Source organism: Lutjanus erythropterus, chromosome 7 (genome assembly GCF_056507025.1).
Source record: "Lutjanus erythropterus isolate fLutEry1 chromosome 7, fLutEry1.hap2, whole genome shotgun sequence".
In the NCBI taxonomy this organism is placed as follows: Eukaryota; Metazoa; Chordata; class Actinopteri; order Lutjaniformes; family Lutjanidae; genus Lutjanus; species Lutjanus erythropterus.
The window spans coordinates 9,914,327-9,938,978 of NC_139323.1; the positions used below are offsets into that span (position 1 = coordinate 9,914,327).

The following is a 24,652-nucleotide window of genomic DNA, read 5'->3' on the forward strand; positions in this document are numbered from 1 at the left end:
CAATATAGAGTTCAGCACTTTAAGTGTAAGCATATCAATTTGTTTTTGAATCTCAGATTTAGGTGAATTAAAGGTGTAATATGTAACATTTCCACATTAAAATGTATAAAGAAAACCGACTAGACTTAAGTTATATTTTGTTGAGCTGAGTACTCAAATTATCCTATGTGTTTCTAACAGTGTTTAAACCTAGAGAAATTGTTTCATTTGGGCACATCAGTGGTAGTTATATCTGATGATATGTCAGAGAGTAAGGAAGGAAGTGGCAAACATAACAAAACATAATATGAATTAATACTGTTAACTCAGCTGTGAGCATGATTTCTGCCTGAGTCATGTCAGATATTTTCACCCGCATTTGTGGCTGTTTAACAAGACGACAACTACCATGAGCCCATGCTACTTCACAACGTCATCAAACTACATCTTTTGTTAGTGTATTTTATACTGTGTGTTAAAGCCACTGGAGACTCAAATCCACAATAGCCCTCTAACTATGTAATTTAGGCTATTATTAGTAAGCATCTATTTGTTAAGACCAAATTTTAAATATGTCAGTATGTTTCTGTTCACTTTTACAGATGTTGGATTTGAATTTGTCGTGCTTATGCTCAGGCATTTATTACAAAAATCACGCAATGAATTCCACAAACCAATCATAAAAAAATCCCCGTCAGCTGTCCAACATAATGGGGGCAACAAAACCTCTAAGTTCCTGCTTAATCTGCCTCTTTGTCAGCCAGCTCAGCAACAGGGAACTGAAACCACTGTATCACTCCAGACTCCTTTGACAAAAATAGTAATTTTACCTTGCAGGAGACAGGAGTTGCTGGTGTACCACTGCCTTGATCCACAGCAAGAAACGCTAGTTCTGAATGTGTTAAAACGCAGAAGTCACACAAGAACACAAACTAACCGTTTTCAGCAGCAATAGCTTAGCAAGTCCTGCATTCTGTGGCATAAAGTCACTGTTTTTGTCAAAGAAGTCTGGTGGATTGAAGAGAGAATAGATGGCAGCTTCAGTCCCCCGTTGGAAGAAGCTGTTTGAAAGTATATCGTTGAAAGTATAGCGTACACTTAAACTGATATTGATTTTTTAATGTTGCTGTGGCCCCATCCACAGCAGTAGCTACATTGCCTGGCCTTCTGTGCTGGTAGTCATGGGGAGATGAAAATGTGATCTGCCACATCTGCACATTCTTGAGAAATGATCTAAACAGCAAAGTGAGCTGTTTTTTGAACTTCTAATAATTATGAGCATTTATTTTCACTCAGATTTCTGTGGCTGCTGAATTTGACTTCAATATCATATACACACACATTTTTACTATTCAAGCCAAATTTCCAGAGGCTTTAAAAGTTGTGCACATTATGAGTAATACCAGGTACAAGTTAAGCTGATTGGAACAGAAGGAAGAAGACAGCTGACCCTAATGTTCCTTGAGAACAGAAACTAATGTGATGCTGGCATGAAAATCTAATGGAAAGACATCAGCTTGAGTTGACTGTAGATAGAAATACCTCTTGACAGGGATGTGCATGCATTACTTGACATGCGAGACAAAACAGACAGCTGACTACAGTAAACAAATCAATTCCTCCTCATGCAGTAAGTCAGCACTAATTGCAGAAAATAACACTCTGTGGACGACTTGCATTGCACAGTCAACCCCGTTATTGAACGTAAACAAGCAAATTTGTGACTTGAGAGCAAAGAGCACAGCGAGTGTTCTCCTGAGCCGCATAAGGCGTCAGGTGATCACATCAGTCATCCTATTATTAGCAACTGAGTGAGAACATATGTGGCACATGCCAAGAGGACTCTACAGGCACAAAGCTGGCTTCTTATGGTGAAGGCTCCTGGCAGCTCCAGTATGGCACGAGCTTGTATTTTCCTGGCATGGTTCAGGTTCACAGAACCCCTGAGCGGTAAAGACAGATGCCAACACGGAGCCATTCTTAGTGAACATGTTCAACCAATGGTGAAGCTGTACATACCATCAAGGCGGTGGTGTTTTTTAGAATGATACAGCCAATTTGAAACCACAGACCAACGCACCAAACACCATCATATTTAAAGTATTTTGGTAGTAAGATCAACAGGCACTAATTCATCCTCTCTTCTCATGGTGTTTGGCTCTCAGCCTTAAGCACATGTCTTAGGTGCCAGCTTGAATGGTACTGTGGCTGTTTCTGCTACCAACTAAATTGATGAATAGTACACTCACATAAAACTAATCAAATTTGTACTTTAGCAAGGTTACATCTATTTGATCTCTGTATTTTATTAAGAATAAATTAACCACCAAAATATCTCTTCTATCTCACTTTGAACTTTCAAAAAACTGTTCAAAAATTCTGCCAAAATAATCTATTAATAGTAAATCAACATTTACTGACAGAGAGTCACAGATAACAGTCTATTTACCTCATGCGTTTTCTGCTTTTGTCTCTTAACTTCCAGTTACTTCTTGTTAGAGTAAACACAAGTCAAAACTCCTGATTGGTTCTTACAGCCTCTTTTGTCTGTACAGTAATATTTGCCGGACTATTTCTTGGCCAGGACAAGTACCGTTATTGCCTGTCAGCTGGTCCCAGCAGCGCCAAGTTAGCTATTTCTGTCTTTGTGCTAAGCCTTGCTAACTGGCTGCTGGTGGTAGCATATTTATTGTACGTATCTTGATGATAATATAATTCTGAATAATGAGCGTGTTATACAATAATAAGCACATGTCATGGAAACTGGATTACACAGTGTAATGGTGTACTGTGCACTTTAAGCCACACTTGTGTCACAACATTTGTTCTGAATCATATTGTTATATACACACTAATGTGAAAACACAAACACATTCTGATCAGTCACCATGGCCATTAGTTATAATATAATAGAAAATAAATATATAAATATATATAAACTAGAAGAGTGTAGATCTCCACAAGGCAACCTGAAGATTGTTGATGTAACGCCAACATTCACCCCAAATTCACCAACATTTTGATTAGTAACTGTAACTTAATTACATACTTTTGTCTCAGTAACTGTAATGTAGGGCTGCAGCTAATGATTTTTGTAGTAGTTGTTGGTTTAAAAATGTCAGAAAATTGTGAAAAATGTCAATCAGATGACATGTCAAATGTATTATTTTGTCTTCAACCCAGATATTCAGTTTACTGTCAGAGAGGAGTAAGGAAACAGAAAATATTCTTAATTTGATCCAATATATGAAGCTGAAATCAGAGAATTTTGACCTTTTTTCTTAAAGAAAATGTCAAACCCATGAATCAATTATCAAAATAGTAATTGGTGATTGATTTAATAATTGATAAACAGTCTATTAATAATCGATTAATCATTGCAGCTCAACTGCAACAAATTACATTTACCATTATTTTGTAATTTAATTACATGTAACTAGTTACTCCCCAACACTGCTACCAGGTAAGCCTTGTTTTTAGTCATTGATGGTTTGCAGTCCTACTAGCCAGTTAAGAGGAGAGCAAAGTGAGCAGTGAATATAGGTCATATGTAGGTTATCTATATGTTTTATATCAGTTTTTCAAGGTTTTTCAAGGTTTGTGAATCTTTGCAATCATGAGAGGTCCTTTAGCATAAGCTCTGAAAGAGCTACATGACCTATCAAAAAAAAAAAAAAATATGTCTAGGAGAAGGAGACAGGGTGTATCTCGCTGCAAGCATGCCACAACCTGAGGGACTGTGAGTGACCTAGACACACACACAATACAGACATGCATTCACATGCACACGCACACACACATTTCAGACTTTCTTTGGTGATGTAAACGTATGTTTCCCTTGAAAATTAAGCCTCTTTTAGTATAATAAGATGATTAGCTGATCCTGCTGGTGCACAGGAGAAATTACGTCATTAATATCACTAAAGCCGATGATAGCGGCCAATGAATGATGTAAGACTGCTGAGGAAGATTGTATTTCACTGTTTTCTACTCTGTATGTTATTCTGTAAGCCTGATCATGTGCAGGCAACAGCGCTCACAAGCAGCAGATACCCGCCAGACAACATGACACAGTCCCACTTCCGTAATAGGCTGGAACTTGTATTTTGCATTTCTGACTACATGCTAATCAGTAGAGTCAACAAACAAATAAGCAACACCTGCTGTGATGTCACTGATTAGGGTGTGTGAGGGTAGATGTTGGAGTACACTACGCTCAAAGATTTCAGTTCTTCTTCAGTGCTGCTCTGTGTGATCCATGGATAATTTACTCTTTAATGCTGTGTCACTTTGCCCACTGAGAATAAATCTATTATCTGCTGGAAATGACTCCTCAGTGTTTGCATTGCTTTTGCCTGTGACTTTGAGTTGTTAAATGGAGATATCACACAATGATCCAAAAAGTGAGTAATTAGTGTATTGACTAGATCTATTAAGCCCATCACTGTTTTAGGAGCTGCCGTGTAGCATCAAGTGAGTCACCAGCACTTTGCAGTCATCTGTTGTTTGTCCTATCTTGATCATAAATGTTCCTTTTTTTTAATGATCTTTTATTTTAGCATTGCCTCAGCTCCATTTTTTTGAGTTGTGTAACCAACGGCGCTTTTTCCACAGATAATAGAATTGATGCGGTAGGCTTAAATTTTTATTCCTCCTAAATAAGCTGAGTGGCTGTCAGTAACATCTAGATTTATTTAGTGGAGAAAAAAAAAAGTCTATCCGCCCCCTTTGAAGGGAACAGTTATTTTTGCACCCAGTGAACAGAAACTGGGACAGGAGAGGAAAAAAGGACTTTCACATCTAGCATTAAATGGGTCACCTTGAGTGGAGCACTTGTCTATGTGGTCCTATCAGGAGCCAGAGAGAGAAAGACAGAGGGACGTAGAGGGGACACACGTTTCCTGTCTGAATGTTAAAGTCGTCATGGTCCCCTGATAGACGAAGGCTATTTCAAGTCTAATTCTGAAGCATTGTCCAATGCAGACTGTCAGGTCCAGCCCACCTGTTGATACACTGGAGACTCACATCCTGGATGTGGTCTTTTTGTCCAAGTCCTTTCCGGTTACAGTTCACTACATTATGATGCAAACAATGGATGTAAAGCCCTGCATTGTAATGCTGCATCCCAGCATTCAGTGAACCCGTCTGGCTTGCAGTTTGGTTTATTTATTCATTCATTCAGAGTTCCTCTTTGGCTTTTGCTTTTATCCCAGTCACTGTCCATCCCTGGCTGACTTGTGACTGTGGTTGGCACTTGTCAAGTCATATATCACGGTGTGAACCAGCCCACTCTGTAGTCAAACACCACATCCATTTTACTATAAATAACCCCACAGGACTGAAGTTATAGATTGAAATGCATGCATGGTTAAAAAAATGCATTCTTTTGGCTTTGTTTACAAAAGATTGCAAGGGGGTAATGATACCAAAAACTCAAGGTTAGATAATACCACAATAAACAAAAAATCCACAAAAATGTATGTTTTGTTAAAACACCCTTTATTAAATATACATCTGATGTGTGCAACATTTTTACACATTACTGAATGCTGCTGCTTTCCTTCTTTCATAAAATAAAATAAAAGTAGCCACTGCCTAAGCATGTACAAAAACAAATGGCATTAATAGTTAATGCAATGAATGATGCAATGTTTGAATTATGTATGTGCAATAGCAAAACACAAACAATTCTGCAGTCCTTTTATAAAATAAGATAAAATAAAATAAAATAAAGTAAAATAATTAACCATGTCATATCATGGTAGATATAGTCACAGTAGGGTAATGAGACATTTTTTATTGCAGTATATTGTTGTTGTGTCTAACAGATGGTATGTTTGATGGAAAGTTCCATTTTAGTTAGTAATACCAGCACATATGAAAGATAAATAAGAAATAAAGGGCACATTGCACAGTGATAAATATTCATAAATCCTCACAAAATACACATGAAACAGCTCTACACAAACATGCATGTTATTACAAAACAAGGTCACAAGCATCAGTTTTGTCTCTAATTTCCCCTTTTTAAGTGAATGAACTTTCTTGCTGCTGAAGTTTAAAGTTCATTCCAGTTTTAGTTTTCAAGTCCTCAGGGGTTGTCTCCACTGACTTGTGCGGTCTTTTTGTTTGCCGTCTCGTTGAACATGACCTGCAGTCCTCTGCATGCTGGTTCAGCAACCAGCTGTTGAGAGATGCTCAGCAGGCCGAAATACAGAATTCTGTCATTACAGGGAGTGTGAATGTATCAAGAAATCGACTATAGTCCAGGTGATATGTTGCCTGGGTCCAGACCTTCAAATCCACCCTCTCCATCAAGTTGACGGATTCTCCATGGAAATGGAGTGTAACGAGTTGACATTTCTGTCTGGTGAAGCAAGGTGATGTTTACTTTTTCATAAAAACTGGGTATACCTGTACAGTTTGAGGCCCTGAACATTTTCAGAAATTGGGAATATTGTTCTACTCTTTGTCATCACTGTTTTTTCAGGGTTAATGAACAAAAGGCTGAACAGTAAATGATAATGCTGCATATGGTATCACTGTAATACTTGGTAATTAAATTATAGATATAGACATCACTTTTTCTGTGTTATCATGTTTGATTCAGGAAATATAATGCAGAATTCATAGGGGTGTCATGATTCTCCAGATCCACACTTTGATTTGTCGTTTGATTTTAGGGTCAAGGTTTCAACTTTTCAATTTCAAACTGTGTTGATGGCTATGCCATTGTTAGATTATCGAGTCTTGATTTGTAAAGTTTGTAAAGTTTGTAAAGAACACTGCAGTGAGGGTGGGGAGAAAAAATAAATTCTTGGAGAATCGCTGACTCTGCCTTTGATTTTGATTATTGAACCTGAAAGCACCTTTCAATCTATTTTTGATTTTAAATTGAAATTCTGACACCCCTAATAATTTGATTTTGGTGAAAAAGAGTGGCTGCCATGGCCACCACAAGGCGTTTTTGTGATGGCTCCAATTCTGCAGATCTTCAGGGCCCTGAATTGTGCAAGTGTGGCAAGTTCCATGCTTTTATGAAAAAGTGAAGATATCACCTCAAATTTGGCATCATTCACCTGGACAACTGAGGACAAGTTAGAGTTGCAACAAAAACACATTTACAGTCCGTTCTTTGGTGTTCTGTCTGAGGTAATTTTCCTGCTACCAACTGAAGTCTTTGTTTGCTTTCCACTGGAAGCATTCATCATCCCAGAGATCCACCAGCATGTTATTAATAAATGTCACACAGCCAAGCAGTTCATGTTTGATCCCCTTATTTGGACAGCCTAAATAATGACAGAACATGGGATCTCTGCAATTTGATCAGCAAGTCTTTGACACAAAACTGATGCCCTTAATGCTGGGTTCAGTGTTGTGGTTTGGCAGCGTGCTCTTTAAACTGGATGAGAAATATGACGGCATGATGGAGGAAGGAGTGTTACACAGCTCAGGCATAACTGCGTCCTCCACTGACTAATTGCTCCTTGGAAAACACACAAGATGACTGCTTTAATCAAGATTACGAACAATGAATAACTTAGTAATTAATTATATGCCTTTTATGATTTCAAGTGGGTGCCATTTACATGGTTATAAAACTGATGTCTCAGTGTCTCCACTTTGGGGATCTACTCACGACTTTATTGATGTCACAGCAGATGTTCTGTCAGATGTTTTCAAAGGCAAAACACGTGCAGTGGTGTTACTTATTTGGGTGTGGCCAGAAGTGTAAAGAGCAGTGAAGCAGCAGATTCTCTTGAATAACTCAGGGCAGGTTCACACCTAAAGGTCCAGTTCCTGAATCAACTAGGATGATAGTAGGTCTTTCAATTTTCCAAGTGGGGTGGTTTGTGTTCACAAAGGCAAAACTTCCAGAAATTTTAAACACAAGTCAGGTAGTGGAAATGTCATTCAATTATGCGTGTGTGAGTGAGTGAGCGGCTTTTCCGCTGCTAATACTGAATACTACTGGACTGATCAACTTAATTTTTTTGGTGTACATTCATGACTGTATGCTGAATGTGTCATTCACATTTTTTGAAAAACCTTGAAAAACCTTTTTTCTGGCTCCATGCTGGCAACAGCCAAAGCCACAGGCATTATGTCTTCAGATTATCCCATTCCTGTGAAGGTGATATCTCAAGAAGGTCTTGACAGACTAGGCACAAATGACCACTTGGACTCAAGGATGACATGATTAGAATTTGATGCTCAAAGGCAGAGATCACTGTGACCTCATATCCGTCCCATTCTCATGAAGGCGACATTTCAGGAATGCTTTCAGGGAATTTCTTCAAACTTAGTACAAGCCTCCACTTGGACTCGATGAACTGATTAGATTTTGGTGGTCAAGATCTTAGTGATCTCTCTAAACACAATTTTGACTGTGCAAACATGCTACTAGTTCACTAGTCACCAAAACAGAATCAGAAAACCTTTTTAACCAATAAAATGACTCATATAATTCTACATTTCTGTGATTGGTTTGAATGGTGTTCATACCAGAAATGAGCAGCTCCCAAGTTCACTTGACAGTGGTTCAAGACCGCCTTTTCGAGGCAGACCAAAGAACTGTTGTTTGATCCACACCAGAGTTCAAGTGTAGTGAAACGAACCACACCAAGGAAGTTAACACTCCAGGATACAGTTCAGCTGGAAAAAACAAGGCTGGTATGTACACGTAATAGATCAAATTAGGTAGTTGTATATGTTCTGCGTCATTCTTTTGTATCAGTTTGTTCTGTTTCTCTGGACAGTTTTGGAAATAGATACTGTACCTTTTACCTGGATGTATCAAATAGGTAGTCTTGTTTGTGGTCGTGGGGGAGGGACAGCATGTTCATAGTAAATAACAATTTACCCAGCTTGCTTTCTCTCCCACACAAATGAGCCTCACAGTCCATCGCCGCATGGGAATTCCTAAAGAGCTTAAAATAAAATGTAACATAAAAAGGTTGAGAGCAGCTGGTGTGCTGCACTGATCTCTCCGACAAGAACATGCACGCATAATAAACTGCAAAAGTTACTTGAACAAATGAGAGATCAATGTGAACACAAGTGTGGTATTATTGGTTTTACAATGTATGTTTTCAGGATCTCTTTTTGACTGTAATGCTTTCTGTGGTTTGTACTTGAAGCAGAAATAACCCAAACTGACTGAAAAGACGATGTAATGTTCTGTGAACTGGAGCAAAGAATTCTAACGGGTTGACTTTGGTCTCTGAGGCTGTGAGGTTGGGTAGATTGGGTGGCATTAGTGAAGGTGGGGATGATGGGTGTGCTCTATGTGAGGACCCACTTCCCTGCCCTTCACAACTCTTAGGAGCAAATCATTGCTGTTGGCCCTGGTGAAGTCCTGTGAAGTAGTGCTGCACCTCCTTATTCGTCTGACAAATCACTGCTTTCTCCACCTTCTTTAGGTGTGTGTTTGCTGGCAGCTGGTGTGTGTAGTTCATAGGCTGTAGAAAAACATTTTGTTGTGTCTGTGCTGTCAACAATCAGTTCCCAAAAGGATGTTTTGAAGCCTGGATTTAGGTATACTGCTTTTTGGCAAATAGTAACTAGAACCTGGATGAAACTGAAGTGAGACAAGCAAACAGTGAGTGAAATAAACCAAGACATGTCAATCAACTAAACAAGACTTAATTTTAAACTTAATTCCTTTTGAATAAATCTTCACCATCAAGACTCACATGACGGACCCCGTCTTACACCCGGGGTACAGCAGATGGTGCAGGTGACACAAGTGTCATTGCCATGTTACACTGGCATAGTTGTCATTTTCCACACGTTTGCAAGATAGCACATAAATTTGCGCCCATGGGCGGAAGGTCTAAACATGAAGGTGTGGCCAGGTGTGTTTTGTATCTTGTGTGTGGCTCATTGTAGTTGAAATCACTTGTGCCACAGACCTGCAAAAACCTGGTTGAAGTGTTAAGTCTGTAGTGTAGTAGGTCCGTCTGCACAAAATACCAAATGGCACGTTTGGCTGCGGTGCTCACACATGTCTCCACAATCACAAAACATTTGTGTATTTTCCCACACAGGAGTGTGGATTAGTGAAATGAGTTAAGTAAAGAATTATTATTAGAATTGTAAAGCCTAATAAATCTCAAAAGATCTGCAAATTGTCTTCAACAAATCAGTCAGCATTACAGCTGGAGCATGTTTGTGTCTGTGTGTTTATTGAGAGCCAGAAAAACAAGGATTAAATAATTATCTCTATCATACAAAAATGAGCAAGACGTTATATGTGATCAGTCAACCCGACCCAGGGAAAAAAGGTATGTATGCTGCCAAGGCTTGCACTTCAGGCGCACCTGTTACTTAAAGGTGATGAGAGCTGACTCCTTGCTTCGTCCAAAAGTTAAAAAAAAATCAGTAGGGATAATAATAATATTTGCGCATCATCTGGCTTTAAAATGGAAAATTGGTATTAAGGCTAAATGATTTTGAAAAAATAGATATTGCAGTTGCGATGTGATTTGCAATATTAGAGGAAATTATCATTTTTATATCATGATTGAAAAAAACAAACAAACAAAAAACATCAGTATAATTATGGTGTGATTTTTGTGGATGCAGGTATCTATACCATACCATACCTCTTGCGATTTGACACTTTAAGTAGGCCAGAGGCAGCAGTGGTGATTTGGGTGAAATGGCAATTAATTGTCCAGTTGTAATTAGCATTTGCTCGAAACAAATATTTCTGTCAATATGAAAGGACGATGAAACAACACTTTAATTATGTGCAAGTGACATGAGTATGTCATTGTATTTTGTGTCTGCATCTGCCAGAGGGCTATCAAGATAAGAGCAGGCATAGTTAATTCCACTACAGAAGACACTTGATGTTTTCTGCAAATAGATGGACAAAAATACGGGCATCATTAATCTGCAAAAATGAGTTGTAAAATATTGTCTATTGGCAAAAAATCCATATTGTGCATCTCTAAAAATTGGTCTTCCAGCACCTCTAGGGCTCACTAATTTAATACATTAAATCTAGTTTGTTTAATATGTAGAAACAAAAATGTAAAAAATAAAGTTTAACAGGGAGTTACATGGTAGAACAATTTCTTCTATGACTTCCTGGAGTCTTGTCATCACTGAGAGGTTGCCAGGCACCGGTGTGCAGACTTACGTAAGTAAAGACTAGTGTGTACAGTACAATGAAAGCCTACAATTTTCAAGATTTCTTTTCCTGACTAGTTAAAATGCACTGTAGCCAGTGATCAGGTTTTATTTTCTCTATTTGTGGACAACATTTAGACACATTACAGGTTATTGAATTTATACCCTGCAGCACATTGTCTCCCTTCACTCAGGCTACCTTGCATGTGCACAGTACAGTGATGCTCATGGAGCTGACCCTGCTGTGAGTCATCTTGTATTTCTCCGTACTGGGAGGAGGGCTCACTGTTCACTGTGATCCATGTTGGAGTGGTGCGATGCTGCCTTTGGCTTTCTGAGGGGGGGAAACTGGAGCACAGCTCTGAGCCATAGGCAGAAATACCAGGCCTAACTAGGACATGTCGAGAAACGGGGCTAGTGGTGGGGCGTCTCTCACAGAGAACTTCATGGAGGGATGATGAGAAGTGTCTCAGGCAAACAGTGACTCAGGGGTGATTAGTTCTGAATTTCTTTTGTTTGCTCCATATTTTGTTAATTATTTCATGCCACTCATGCGTGAAAAGAAGAACAGTGATTGTTTTTGCAGGTTTTTTTCATGTGCTACACACTTTTCCAGGTGCGCCAGTCCTATTTGCAACACAATTCAGCAGTGAATCATTCAGATAGAATAGTGGTACAATGATTGTTATGCATGTGATCCCTCATTATAAGTCCACGTGCAACTGTTGAGATTGGGTGCATATTAGCTCTGCATGATATCAGGAAAATCTGCGATGCGTAATAAGATTGTTCTATATTGTGTGACAATATAACTTGCAATAAATAAACAAATACTGAAGTGTGGATTGTAGCTGTGTAATTCCTATGACTTTCTGATGTTTTTACATTTGTTGTTTTGTAATTTGGCTGTTTGTGAATTGTTCTTCATGGTTATAGTGCAGGTGGTGATGGACTTCAGCTGTCCATTATGTTTTACACAGTACCTGTGTTTGTAGACATCTCTCCTGAATCCAGAATAGTTCCAAATAACAGAAATGCAGTTGGTTTTCACCATAGGGTCGCCATCAACCACATTTGCTCTTCCTCCTCAGCCAGCATGCTAGCTAACTGTAACAATACATCGATCTAGATCGATAAATCAATACATTATTATCGATGTTAAGTGAAAATATCGATCTGCATCATTATCTTTAAGATACAGCTTTATTTTGAAGATCACATGGCATGTCTGTGTCATAATTGTCTGGAAGAGTTCAGTCATGTTTAATCATAATTTATTTACTTTTTGTGAGTTAACATAAACATACATAATGTTGATCACAGATCCCTAAATTGAATCGATTCAAAATCATATCGAGGCAGACTTTGTGATATCGGCTAATATTGCATCATTGTCCAGAGAATCTTATCGTGATGAAACTTGTGATTTACACTAGCTAATCTCAAAGTCGCAGCCAAATTGACACCAATTGATCAAATGTTGTGCATGTATGTACCATGTATCCAGGGCTTCGTCTGATATGTCAAAAGTTCCCATACTAAGTGTGAATGTGAGTGAGTGTAAATTTATATTTCTAATTCTTTGAGTTTTTCCTCAGTATTTTTGTTGTGTTTGTGTTTATTCCGTATGTTATGTTGACACTGAAAAACGATTTCTCAGTCCGCACCATCTATCTGTGTGATGGGATTTTTCCATCAGACAAGGGCTGCAACTATCATTTATTTTCATTATGAATTCATTATTCTCTCTCTCTGTATCTGTCTATAAAACATCATAAAACTATTCAAATTAAATTTAAAGTTTCTCAGACTCCAAGGTGACTGTTCAAATATCTTGTTTTGTCCAGTCATCAGTCTTAACTCCAAAGACGTTTAGTTTAAGTGCAATGTGAGACCAAGAAATTCTCACCTTTGGAACCAGTAACCATTGAATGTTTTGAAACTGTTCTTGAGAAATGCATAAACAATTTATGTTACAGCTCTAGATCGGACTGGTATTAAAAAGTGAAAATGTCAAAGATTAGAGAAAAAAATAATCATAGTTCCTCTGCTGACCCCCACATGGGTAACCACTGACTCTGCACGATACAGACACACGTTTCAGGTTAAAAACAGCCCTCTCCATTGTGAAAGCTAATTTATATGCATATTGGTTTGCAAATTCTGATGTAAACGTGTATTTGGCAGATTAAACTGTTTACAGCCATTTAGCCAAAGCCCTCACAGCTGAATGTAAAACTGTTGTGTCCACTTATTATCACTTGTAGTGGCAGTAGTAAAACCCGTGTAACACTGTGTTTTCATCTCTGCTCTTGTGTTTTGTCGTGATATATTGACTGCAGCAATAAAGAATAGGATTGATTTCTCTGTGTCTTTATTGCAGGAGACCAATGAAATCGTGGCCATTAAGAAATTCAAGGACAGTGAAGGTAAGAGGACAACAAGTCCTCATTAGTGTTTTTTTATTTGTTTTTTATTGTCAAACCATTTATTATTTTTATTTCTCTTGGGATGTACTCCATCCCCAATGTGATTCCCCTGATTCCCCATCTGTGTCACCTCCGTGCAGAAAATGAAGAGGTTAAAGAAACGACACTACGGGAGCTTAAGATGCTCCGCACCCTCAAGCAGGAGAATATTGTTGAGTTGAAAGAGGCCTTCCGCAGAAGAGGGAAGCTATATCTTGTCTTTGAGTATGTGGAGAAGGTACAGTAAGCTTCTTCTACAGAATGATCCTTTATGATGTCTTCACTGTTTTCTTTTAATGTTACTGTCACCTGCTGTGGAGGCCATCTTGATCTTTTGGTGGTGTTTGTTTGTCTTTTAGAACATGCTTGAGCTGCTCGAGGAGTTACCCAATGGTGTGCCGACCGAGAAAGCACGCAGCTACATTTACCAGTTAATAAGAGCAATTCACTGGTGCCACAAGCATGACATAGTTCACCGGGGTAAAATCTCCCTTTTCTTACTTTTTTCTTTGCTATATAAGGACACATAACAGTGTTAGTGGGGCAGAGAGGAGACGTTCAGACCATGTTTGATCTGAAGCTGGAAGAGGCTCATGCAGCTCCATAGAGCACAGCATTTACCACTGGGCGCCATCTGTGCTTACGTTTAGACAAACTGTACATTTTCAGTGTATATGACTGACTATTCACTGCTCTCATGAAATGGTGGCTTACAGTAATAGGTTTCCTGATGTGTGTAACCAACCACTCTATTGTTCAGAAGATGTGAGCTTTTGGGTGAATCAGTGGCAGCAGAGCAGGAGACCAGATGGCCCATGTGAGCTTTTGGCACACTGCATGCATCAGAGCAGGCGTCCAAATGGCCTGTGGTATACCCAGGCTCACATATGACAGTGTTATCCAGGGATATGATGTACTGTTTAAGTTATGGTATGTCCTTACAATCTGTGAATTTTCACTGCTACACTCTTAGAAATAAGGGTTCTTAAAGGACTGAGGTTCTATCCAGTACCTCAGGATTTGCCAATTTGCCATTTTTTTGTGAGACTAAGAGCTCCATTAAGAACCCTTTTCATCAAAATAACTCTTTTTGGAAGAAAGAGTTCTTTGAGGGTTGTTGAAATGGGTGTCAGTGATAGTAACTGTAGCAAAGATTGTTAAAATCTATCTAATCTGTAGAATATTAAGAATAACTTGTTTTTTGTAGAACCCTTGGAACACAAGAGGGTTATAGATGAAACCGGGGGTTCTGGGTGGACCCAGTTATTATATAGTGGGCAATATGTTGTATTCTAGGTAGAAACCTCTGAGAGGGTTCTGAGTGAAAGCTTTATAAAAGGGTTCTACGAGGAACCTGTCCTACTGGGACAAGCCAAAGAACCCAATAAGGTATGGGTGAAGAATTTAATTTGATTTCTTAAATTCCTTGTTTCTGCTTTGTACACAGATACTGTAAACCGAAGAGAATGTAATATTTTCAGTGATACAGATGAACATGCAGTGGTAGTGATGATGATGTAACGATGAAGCTCCTCACCAGCTCACTGTACATGTGTTCTTCCCCCTCAGACATAAAGCCAGAAAATCTTCTCATCAGCTCCGATGACGTCCTCAAGTTATGTGACTTCGGTGAGCTCTGCATCTATTAGATACTCATACTGTAAGAGCTGTAAGGAAGGTGGCCAAACAGTCAAAGCTGTGATGTAAAAGGAGTATTTTCAACTGAGACTATATTTGGCTGAAACCAGTGCTTCAGAGGGGCAGCAGGCAGGCTTCATCCGGTTATCTAAAGCTTTGTGTGCAGCCCTCTCTCCTGGTTCTCAGGCTGCTGCTGTGCATTCTTCCTTTGCCTCAATTAATGAAACATGTTGGAAAACAAGAGGCTAATCACGCTTTGATTCAATCTGGTAGCACCACAACAAAACGGGGGGGGAAACGGAAAACATGGCATAGCCAACATCGTGTAGGCAATCTGGAGTGAGAGACTGAAGACCTGCTGTTTGCTCTGTGTCAGCCAAAGGCATTGAGAGAACAGACATAGGCCAAACAGACTCCGCTCTCAAGGTTTACATTTGGGAATATATCTTACTGCACATTTATTTCGACTGTGTGTTGTTTTGGTTTTGAATGTGTCGGTGCAAGCAAAATGGCAAGTGAAAAGTCAAAATGAAAGGCTTAGATAATTGCCTCAGTGTATTTCAGATTGACAGTTTTTTTTCCTTTCCATTAAGCATTTATTAATGCAGAAATGACAGAAAATGTTCCTGGACAGGTTAAACTTTGCCTTGTCACTCTGGGCAGATTTATGATTCATGTTAAGGACTTCACTTTCACTGTTGGTGTGATTTTCTTGGTATGCTTATTTGATTGAATTCTGAGATCATATCAGTCTTATGTCTGTACTCTGTATGCTAAGCATGAAACAGTGGCAAGGAGATGGTTAGCCTAGTTTAGCATAAAGCATAATCTTGAAGAAACAGCTAGCCTGGCTGTATCCAAAGTTCAAAAACCGCCTACCAGCATCTCTAAAGCTTAAAAAATTAACTCAGAATATAACATGTTAATTTGTGACCTTCAGAAGTGCTGGTAAGAAAGATTTTTTTTACTAAGTAAACTATCCACTGGCTTCAATTTCATATTTGGCGTTCAGACATAAGAGTGATATTAATAATCTTATCTAATTCTCAGGAAGAAAGCAGATATGCTTATTCCGAAGAAGGTTGAACCACTCATTCAAATCTCTAAGATTATAATACAACAGACCATTTTCACAGCTGCTATTTGACATGAAATAGTAAGGTCATTACAAGTATTACAGATTATACTTTTTGTTTGACCCTTCTTAAGATCCGCCCCTTTTTGCTCTGTGCTCCAATAAGAGTTGAGCAAACTCTGTCAACTTTCTCCTTGCCTGTTTCATGTAATATACAACATTACTGTACAGTACAACATCAACTATCAGATGTAATAAGTTATCGAATGACTGATGTAGCTGTGCAGATGAGCTGGCTATATAATTAGCGTTTTATTAACATTAGCTAGCATATGTAAGTACAGCAAAGGAGAAAGATGACCGAGGTCCTGCCTGGTACCAGGCTTGCGCAACAGTTACTGGAGCACAGAGTGAAAAGGGGCGGGACTTCAGAAGGGTTAGTTAACATCCCACTTCATTCACGTCAGACAGAGTCAGGGTTCCCTATTTTGCATGTTGGCTCATTGGAAAGGCTCTGGTACACTTAATGGAAAAGTGTCTGTTTTCTCAACAGTTTACAGTCATGCTTCAGGATTGAATTCAGGGTTTTTTGTTGTTAAAATCTGTATGCGAAGAAATACAGTAAACAATATCAGGAATAAAGGAATGGTTTCAAATTTTCTGTAATATGCCTATTTGTTTTCTAGTAGAGAGTTAGATGAGAAGATTTGTGCCGCTGTAATATTTTATTTTTAAACATAAGTCTACAGATAGCAAACTTGCAGTAGTAGGGGAAACAACTAGTTTAGCTCTATCCAAGGGTATAAAATCTGCATACCTACTAAATAATACATTATATCTTGTGTGTTTTTTTTTGTTTTTGTTTGTTTTGTTTTTTTAACTTATACAAAAACTGAAATGTAAAAACTGCAATTTGTGGGTTTTATGGAGGGCTTAAGAGGGTTTTTTTTGTGCAGTGACTTCATTTACACTCTACAGGTTAAACAAACATAATATAAAATGTTAATTAACCAGCTTTAGAGGTGCTGGTAGACTTTTTTTTAGCTTTGAACAGAGCCAGGCTAGCTATTTGCAATTGCGTTCTGTCTTTATGCCAAACCAAGCTAAGCATCTACCAGTTCAAGCTACATGACTGAAGCTCACTAAACAGCACATTATATCTTGTTTGTTTAATTCATACATCAACTGTAAAATGTAAAAAACTACAACTTGTGTTTTTATGGAGAGCTATGTGTGAGAGTTTATTAACGTGTTTATTAGTGAGCTTCAGAGGTGCGAAAAGAGAGCCAGAGCCAGACTAATTATTTCCAATTGCCCACATCTGTAGCTTCATACTAAAGCTTTGTCTACATTAAAATGTCTAACAACCCTGGACATATACATATATATATATATGTATATATATATATGTGTATATATATATATATATATATATATATATATATATATATATATATATATATATATATATATATATATATACATATATATATATATATATGTATGAGTTGTGTACTTACATAATACCAAATGTTGCAACAATGGTCAAACCCATAGAAAGCCATATGTTATTCAAGGTAACTGCATGTTTCCTATTGGCTGCTAGTCTGGGAAAACATGGGATATGTGAGAGTGAGGAAGGAAACTTCTTTGAAAACTTCAAAACTTCATCCATGAATATGATTCCTGCCTGAGTCACGTCAGATACATTTCTATATGCAGTGGTAGCTGTTTATCAACGAAGATGACAGCTCCCATGATCCAACACTACTTCACAACTTCATTAAAATATGTCTTTGTTATTGTTTTAAAGGAATAGTTCACCCAAAAATTAATGTTCAGTCATTATCTACTCATGCCTGTTGAAGGTTGGGATTAGTTTTTTGTCCTCAAAAGACTGTGAGAGTTTCACTGGAAAACAGAGCTGCAGAATCAGTTTTCAAATAAACAAAAAAAAAAAAAAACTTCTCCATACTGCTCATCTGCTGTAAACCAAGTATCCTAAGGTCCCAATATGGCAAGTTAACTTTAAAAATGTAATTTAGCCTAAATCTTCACTGTAGATCCTTAGCTTGGAGCCACATTCACGTGCACGCTGTCTGAACTGTGTGTGCGGTGTGTGACGGTGTGCACATGCAAGTGAATGGCATGTCAAATCTTTAGGGGACTTGGATTATGCCAGACGAGCACTATACAAGCATTTTGGGTTTTTGGGGGGGTTGTTTTTCCTGTTTGAAAACTGGTCACCATTCACTTCCACTGTTTGGGAGATTCTGCAAAGCTGTTTTTCTGTGAAACTCCAGCAGTGTTTTGTGGACCAAAAAACTAAACCCAACTTTCAATCAGTATGAGGATGAGTGGATAAGAACTGATAATGATTTCGTTTTTGAGTGAACAATCCCTTTAATGCGAGTGACCCCTAGCAGCAGACTAAACATATTGTGCATTTAATGAGACAAGATGAAAGTGGTACCATTCTTCTCCTCTTATTCTCCTTATCTAGAAAATTTATATAGATTTAATATTTAATAATATATAAATGTATTAGTTAAAAACTTGCTGACTGGATATGTGTTAAACAATTTCCAGACTACTTTTAACAGTACAGTGTGTCACAAGACACCTTACCGTCTCTCCTATATGAGTGCAGCTTTTTCCTAACTCAACTTTCTAACTTACCCCTCTGATTCATAATGAGCGTCCAGAGAGGCGCCTGGCTGAAATCATTTTTAGGTGTCTCAGCATGTAGAGCATATCAAAAAAGCTCCTCATTATACTATATTGCTTCCTCTGTCTTCTCTTGCCAGGCTTTGCACGTAACCTCTCTGAGGGAACCGATGCCAATTACACCGAGTATGTGGCCACTAGATGGTATCGCTCTCCAGAGCTCCTGCTTGGGTACGTCCGGTGTTTTTTAACCTGGCGCTCAGTCACCACACTGACATATCCTTTTCAGAGCTATTCTTATGCCTGGCCTTAATCACCAACCGCTCAAATCTTTGCTCCCAGGGCTCCTTACGGGAAGGCGGTGGACATGTGGTCAGTGGGCTGCATCTTAGGAGAGCTGAGCGACGGGCAGCCTCTGTTCCCGGGAGAGAGTGAGATCGACCAGCTCTTTACCATCCAGAAAGTGCTGGGACCCCTGCCACCAGAGCAGATGAAGCTCTTCTACAACAACCCGCGCTTCCACGGGCTGCGGGTAACTCTTTTTACCCCAGTCCTCACTACAGCTGACCCATCCCCTCCATGTTGATCTCACTGCTGCTCCTTTCCTTTTCTTCTACCATCGCTCTCAACTTGATCTTCTCTCTCCCTCGCTGTCTCTTTCTGCCTCCTCCTCTTCTTCTTCCCTTATTTATTTTCTCTCCCTGCTATGTCTCTGCACTCTACTGCTTGTTTTTTTTCTACTTCTCCTGGCTGCATTTGCTGTGCCGTGACTGATTGGATCACAATGACTCATCGTGTATCATGTATCCTGTATGCTCTGTGAAGGAAGGCTGTGATAAGTCTTCTGTGGCAGGCTGGTGGTACAACAGACCCGGGTCGTCCTTCTCTTCCCCTGTCTGCCCACGCTTCAGGATATAATTATTAGTTTGCAAACTGCCCCTCTGTGAATATCTGACAGTGAATAAAGACCCTGCTTAATGATGCTGCATTTCAAAAAATTTAGGACTCTTGTGGGTTTAAAAATTGTCACATGTAGGAAAATTTGGTGGTATGGAGCCTAAATTTTTCTCAGAATTCAAGCGCAAGTTGTTTTGCTACAATAAAATGCATCCTCCAGTAAGACAGGCACATGTCGGACACGGATGCTTGTTGAATAAACATCTAGTGTCTGCTATTGTTAGTACTCGCTCAAGGAAAAAACAGCATTTCTATGCCTGTCATCATTTAAATGAGCGTGTCACCCTGCCAACCAACCTCACTGATGGACACACACATTTAAGCGCCTCTCACACTCAAATAATCTTAATAAGAGCAAAGAAGGCCGTGAGAAAAGGAGAACGGTGTTTGAAGGAACCACACAAACTGTTTTTATTTAAATAATGCATCAGAGCAGCAAGGAACCACACAGCACTTATGAGTGAACACAGGATGTTTGATGGTTGTTTTATCACGTTGGCCACCTACGGTGTGCTTTCTGCAACACTTGGAAATGTGTGATGTAAAAAGAACAGCTTCTGGACGTTTTTTGGCAAGCAGCAGATCCACAATAGTCAGGAGAGAAATTCTGTCAAAATGAAAGGTTGACATAGACACAAGATTGAGTGTGGAAGAAAGCACATGCAACAGTGCTCTTGTGAGTCAGTGAACGACGTTTGCAAAATGTAATTTCAGGAGTGGCAACGTCTGCAGGGTAACAACAGAGGGTAACATTTAAATGGGCAAAATGATTCCAATATGTGAGCATTTATAACATGCATCATTGTACTTCAGTAATATTCCATACTAACTTAGATGATCATTATTATTATTGTTACCAGTAGGGTAATCAGTAGGCTATATGAGGGGGGGAGGCCATCCTCCTTGTTGGCAAAATAACCAAAATGCATCCCCCTTGTTAACCTGTCTGCCTGCTGGCACCCTGTCTGCCTGACTCATTCATCCTTTATCTGACAGAGATTGGTGACAGCTAGAATCTATGGCCCAGACCACGGCTCTGAAATATCAGCAGCCTAACTGTGCTGTGTATTGATAAACCCATGGCGCTGTCCATGGTGCTGAAGGAGCAGGCGGATTTGTCATTTAAGTAATATTACACGAGAGTGTGTTTTAGCATCACTGTCGTGCTAAAAAAGATGTTATACCACAGGTTACCAATAAAATGAAAGACAGAATACTGTGGGGCAATTCAGTCTCAAAATGATCGTGAGTGGTATCACTGTTTCCCTGGAAACACATGAGGTCTGACCAATAACTGGAAAGCAATAAGTCACATCAGTAAAACTCTTATTTGTAATGAGACCTAGTTTATGACCCTTAGTAACGACATAGCAACAGCAACGCTTTCTGGTCCGTGTGGAGTCAGCAGCCATCTTGAGCTTAAATTAATGGTTTGTAGAGATGGTAGGATTTCCCAAACTGAATAATGGCCACACATAAAAACACAAAACTGCTTTGATAGTTCACTGTTGCTACAACTACAATATCTGCTGAAAAAGGTAAAAAATTTACATTAATAGATTTAGCTACTACATCTGCAAACGTCACATCTATTTTTAAGCTTGTGCCACAATTGGTGGAGGATGCCAGAGCATCTAGTAACATCAAAGCTGAGTTTTCTTGTGGTCCAAATATTTCCAGTAACTCACCTGATTTAATTATTCTATGAAATCCCACTGTGGTTCATGAATAAAGACATTTTAATGCCCCACCAGCTTCTTAATGTCCAGTTGACCATTGCCTGGTCAGTTGTATAAAGTAAACTAAAAAACAGTAACAGTGAGAAGTAATTTCAGAAAAGTCAGACAGATCATTGTGTTCCTATCATTAACAGTAATTCTGGTAGCCCAAAACACAGCATCATAAAGCAGTGGTTCTCAAACTGTTTCCAATAATATACACCCTTTGGAATATTTTTTTTCAGCCAAGTACCCCCTAACTGGTGCAAAAATACAATATAAGATACAATAACATCCATCAGTGTCAGCTTGTTGAGGTAAAATCCATTAAAACATAGTATAATGGTTTGCTGTTTTCACTTTCTTTCTCACTTCTTTGTTTGTGTTTTCAGCTGTATTATTGCTGCATTTGTTGTACTCCAAAGTACACCTAGTGTAGTAGCACTCTTATTTTAGAAACACTGTCACAAAGCATGGCACTGGCCACACTGATAGAGAACATGTAAAATCCTCTTACTGACCTTTATTAATTTCAACTTGCTCATTTTTGATGAGAGCTAGTAATGCTATCCTTTCCCTTCCCTTTTGAGGGTCAAAAACGACCCCCTTTGTCTTACTAATACATGTCTAATATATTAGTTCAGGGTGTTAATATCACTCACAGTGAAAACTAGTTGATTACACATTCTCTTCTACTCCACACACAAACAGGTGGCTGATATTGCTGGTCTTTCGACAAAGTAGTGATTATTTGGTCATTTATCACTTGCACATTTGTTGTGGCTACGGTTTTGGCTGTACTATTACCAACTTGTTTCTTGTTTTAGTTCCCTGCTGTGAACCACCCCCAGACCTTGGAGCGAAGATACCTGGGAATCATCGGCGGAGCCCTGCTGGACCTGCTAAAGGTAGGGATTACAGGTCTGGAGAAGCTGGCGAAACCGCTAAGCTGCAGAGATGGGGTTTTTTTTATTACTACCTTTTACCTAGTCTCAGTTTAGTCCTGCTTACACGCCATGACAAAAAGACATTCTGTAACCATAAAAAGTCTGATAACTGCATCATTATCATCGTGTTTACGTCGTGACTGCATGATGCCTCTTCACTGCTTCAGCATCTCTCGGCTCACATCCTGGTTCCAGCACTGCTGTTATTGCTGTGTCTGCACTGTAAACAGGAGCTCCATGTCAAGAATGTGGGCTGTGCTTGTGCACTTGCGCTTTTCCCAGTAGATAATGACTCACTGCTAACATAATGTCATCCCAGGACTGACTTCAGCAAGGACAGGCAGCTCTCTCATCATTAATCAGGCCTTCTTGGGTTGAGTTTAGAAATAAATTGAACAAAATATGTTCGCTAATTGCTAATGCAAAGCTGCCTGGCTTTAAAAGAGTAATTGTCTTATTAGTCTTATTGTTTGTCCTGAGACAGAGAGAAAAGCTGCCGCTGTAAATTTTTGTTATATAAACTCAAAAGATCATAAACTATTCTCAGTTAACAGGTTTTATTTTGAGTCTCTGGCAATAGGTTATTAATCATATTTATTTGAGCAAACAAAAAGCAAATGTCACAAATCATATTTCACATCATTGTTTGGCTTGTTTGGTGGCTGTAAGACACAATTAAATGTAGCAGCAGCCTGGCTTTTATGATAATGGCGATGACTCATAATAGCATGACTGTTTCAGTTTGCTTGTGAGGTCTGGGTGTTCGGGTGTACTGTCTCGAGGACTCACGGGCTCCCTCTGTGTGTGTTTTGTGCATTAGAACCTGCTACTGCTGAACCCGACAGAACGCTTTCTCACAGAGCAGAGCCTAAACCACCACGCCTTCCAGACCCTGCGGCTGGTGGAGCGGCCCGGCCCACCCACACCTACACCTGTACGCTCCTCCAAGAGAAAACCTCACCATGGAGACAACACCACCCCCAGCAGGTCAGCAGTGAGCACTATAGCGAGTTTGAGCTTGGCAGTGTCTCCCTGCTGTTCAGATGCATAAGTCAGTGTGTTTTTCTTATGCAAATGTGTAAAGGTTGTTTTCAGTCAACAGCCCCCTGAGGACCATTATCTGCACTATCTGCAGCAGTCACTTTGTAGTGACATTTTTACACAATGTGTTGCCCTTTGTTAGAGGATTCAGACATTTTGCTTTTATTCTGTCATAAAAATAACCTTCAAATAACATGCGTTTTTATTCATCAAAAAAACACAAAAAGACTCAATCCACCATGAATCATGGACATGCATTAACACAAAATAAAACAGATAATTTCTAAAACAAAGTGTTATACATAAAAGCACCAGAAGCATGACACAGGATAACAACTAAAAGTTTAAATATTTGTTGAAATATAGTGGTCCTGGCCTTTCCCAAAAATCATGGCAACAGCAAAGACTGCTGTGCCCCTGCTACACTACCGCTACATTACAATACTTAACACTACAGTATTACTCATTATACAAATTGCAATTTTTTATTACAATACTAAATACTGTTCACTCACCCACCTCTACTCTTTTCATTTTATTAAAGGACCAGTGTGTAGGATTGAGTGGCATTTAGTGGTGAGCCTGTAGATTGCAACCAACCGAGTACCATTCGCCTCACTGTCCCCTTGTGTGTAGCAGAAATGAGAGTGTCCATGAAACTCAGGAAAGCCCTCTCTGACTTTTAAATTTAGTGGGATGTATTGGCAGAATATAGTACACAGGTAATATACAGTAATATTCATAAGTATGTTCATAACGATTCATTAGGTTATAATCACTTAATAAATTTTGTTACCTAAGAATGAACTGTTTATATCTATAGAGGACGCAGGTCCTCTTCCATGGAAGCCAGCATGCTACAACACCATATTTGTACAGTAGACTAGAATGGATAAACCGAACACTGGCTCTAGATCGGGCATTTCACATTTTTCGCAAGTTTCACAACCACCTTAGGTTCCACTCTTGGAAGGGGAGGGTTTTGCAAAGAGAAAATCCTACACACTTGTCGGATAACTAAAA

The 24,652-nt window shown here is 39.0% G+C and overlaps 1 protein-coding gene across 2 annotated transcripts in view; it reads left to right on the top strand.

Annotated features, from left to right (window-relative positions):
* The window catches only part of LOC146323574 (cyclin-dependent kinase-like 5), a 53,793-nt gene that overhangs the window by 18,640 nt on the left and 10,501 nt on the right, over nucleotides 1–24,652 (top strand). For both annotated transcript variants that reach the window (XM_084722585.1, XM_084722586.1), the window contains exons 4-11: nucleotides 13,502–13,547; nucleotides 13,688–13,824; nucleotides 13,946–14,066; nucleotides 15,156–15,215; nucleotides 19,107–19,197; nucleotides 19,309–19,498; nucleotides 22,469–22,549; nucleotides 23,409–23,575. In XM_084722585.1, coding sequence (XP_084578711.1) covers nucleotides 13,502–13,547; nucleotides 13,688–13,824; nucleotides 13,946–14,066; nucleotides 15,156–15,215; nucleotides 19,107–19,197; nucleotides 19,309–19,498; nucleotides 22,469–22,549; nucleotides 23,409–23,575 — 893 coding nt within the window. The remainder of the gene's footprint in view (nucleotides 1–13,501; nucleotides 13,548–13,687; nucleotides 13,825–13,945; nucleotides 14,067–15,155; nucleotides 15,216–19,106; nucleotides 19,198–19,308; nucleotides 19,499–22,468; nucleotides 22,550–23,408; nucleotides 23,576–24,652) is intronic.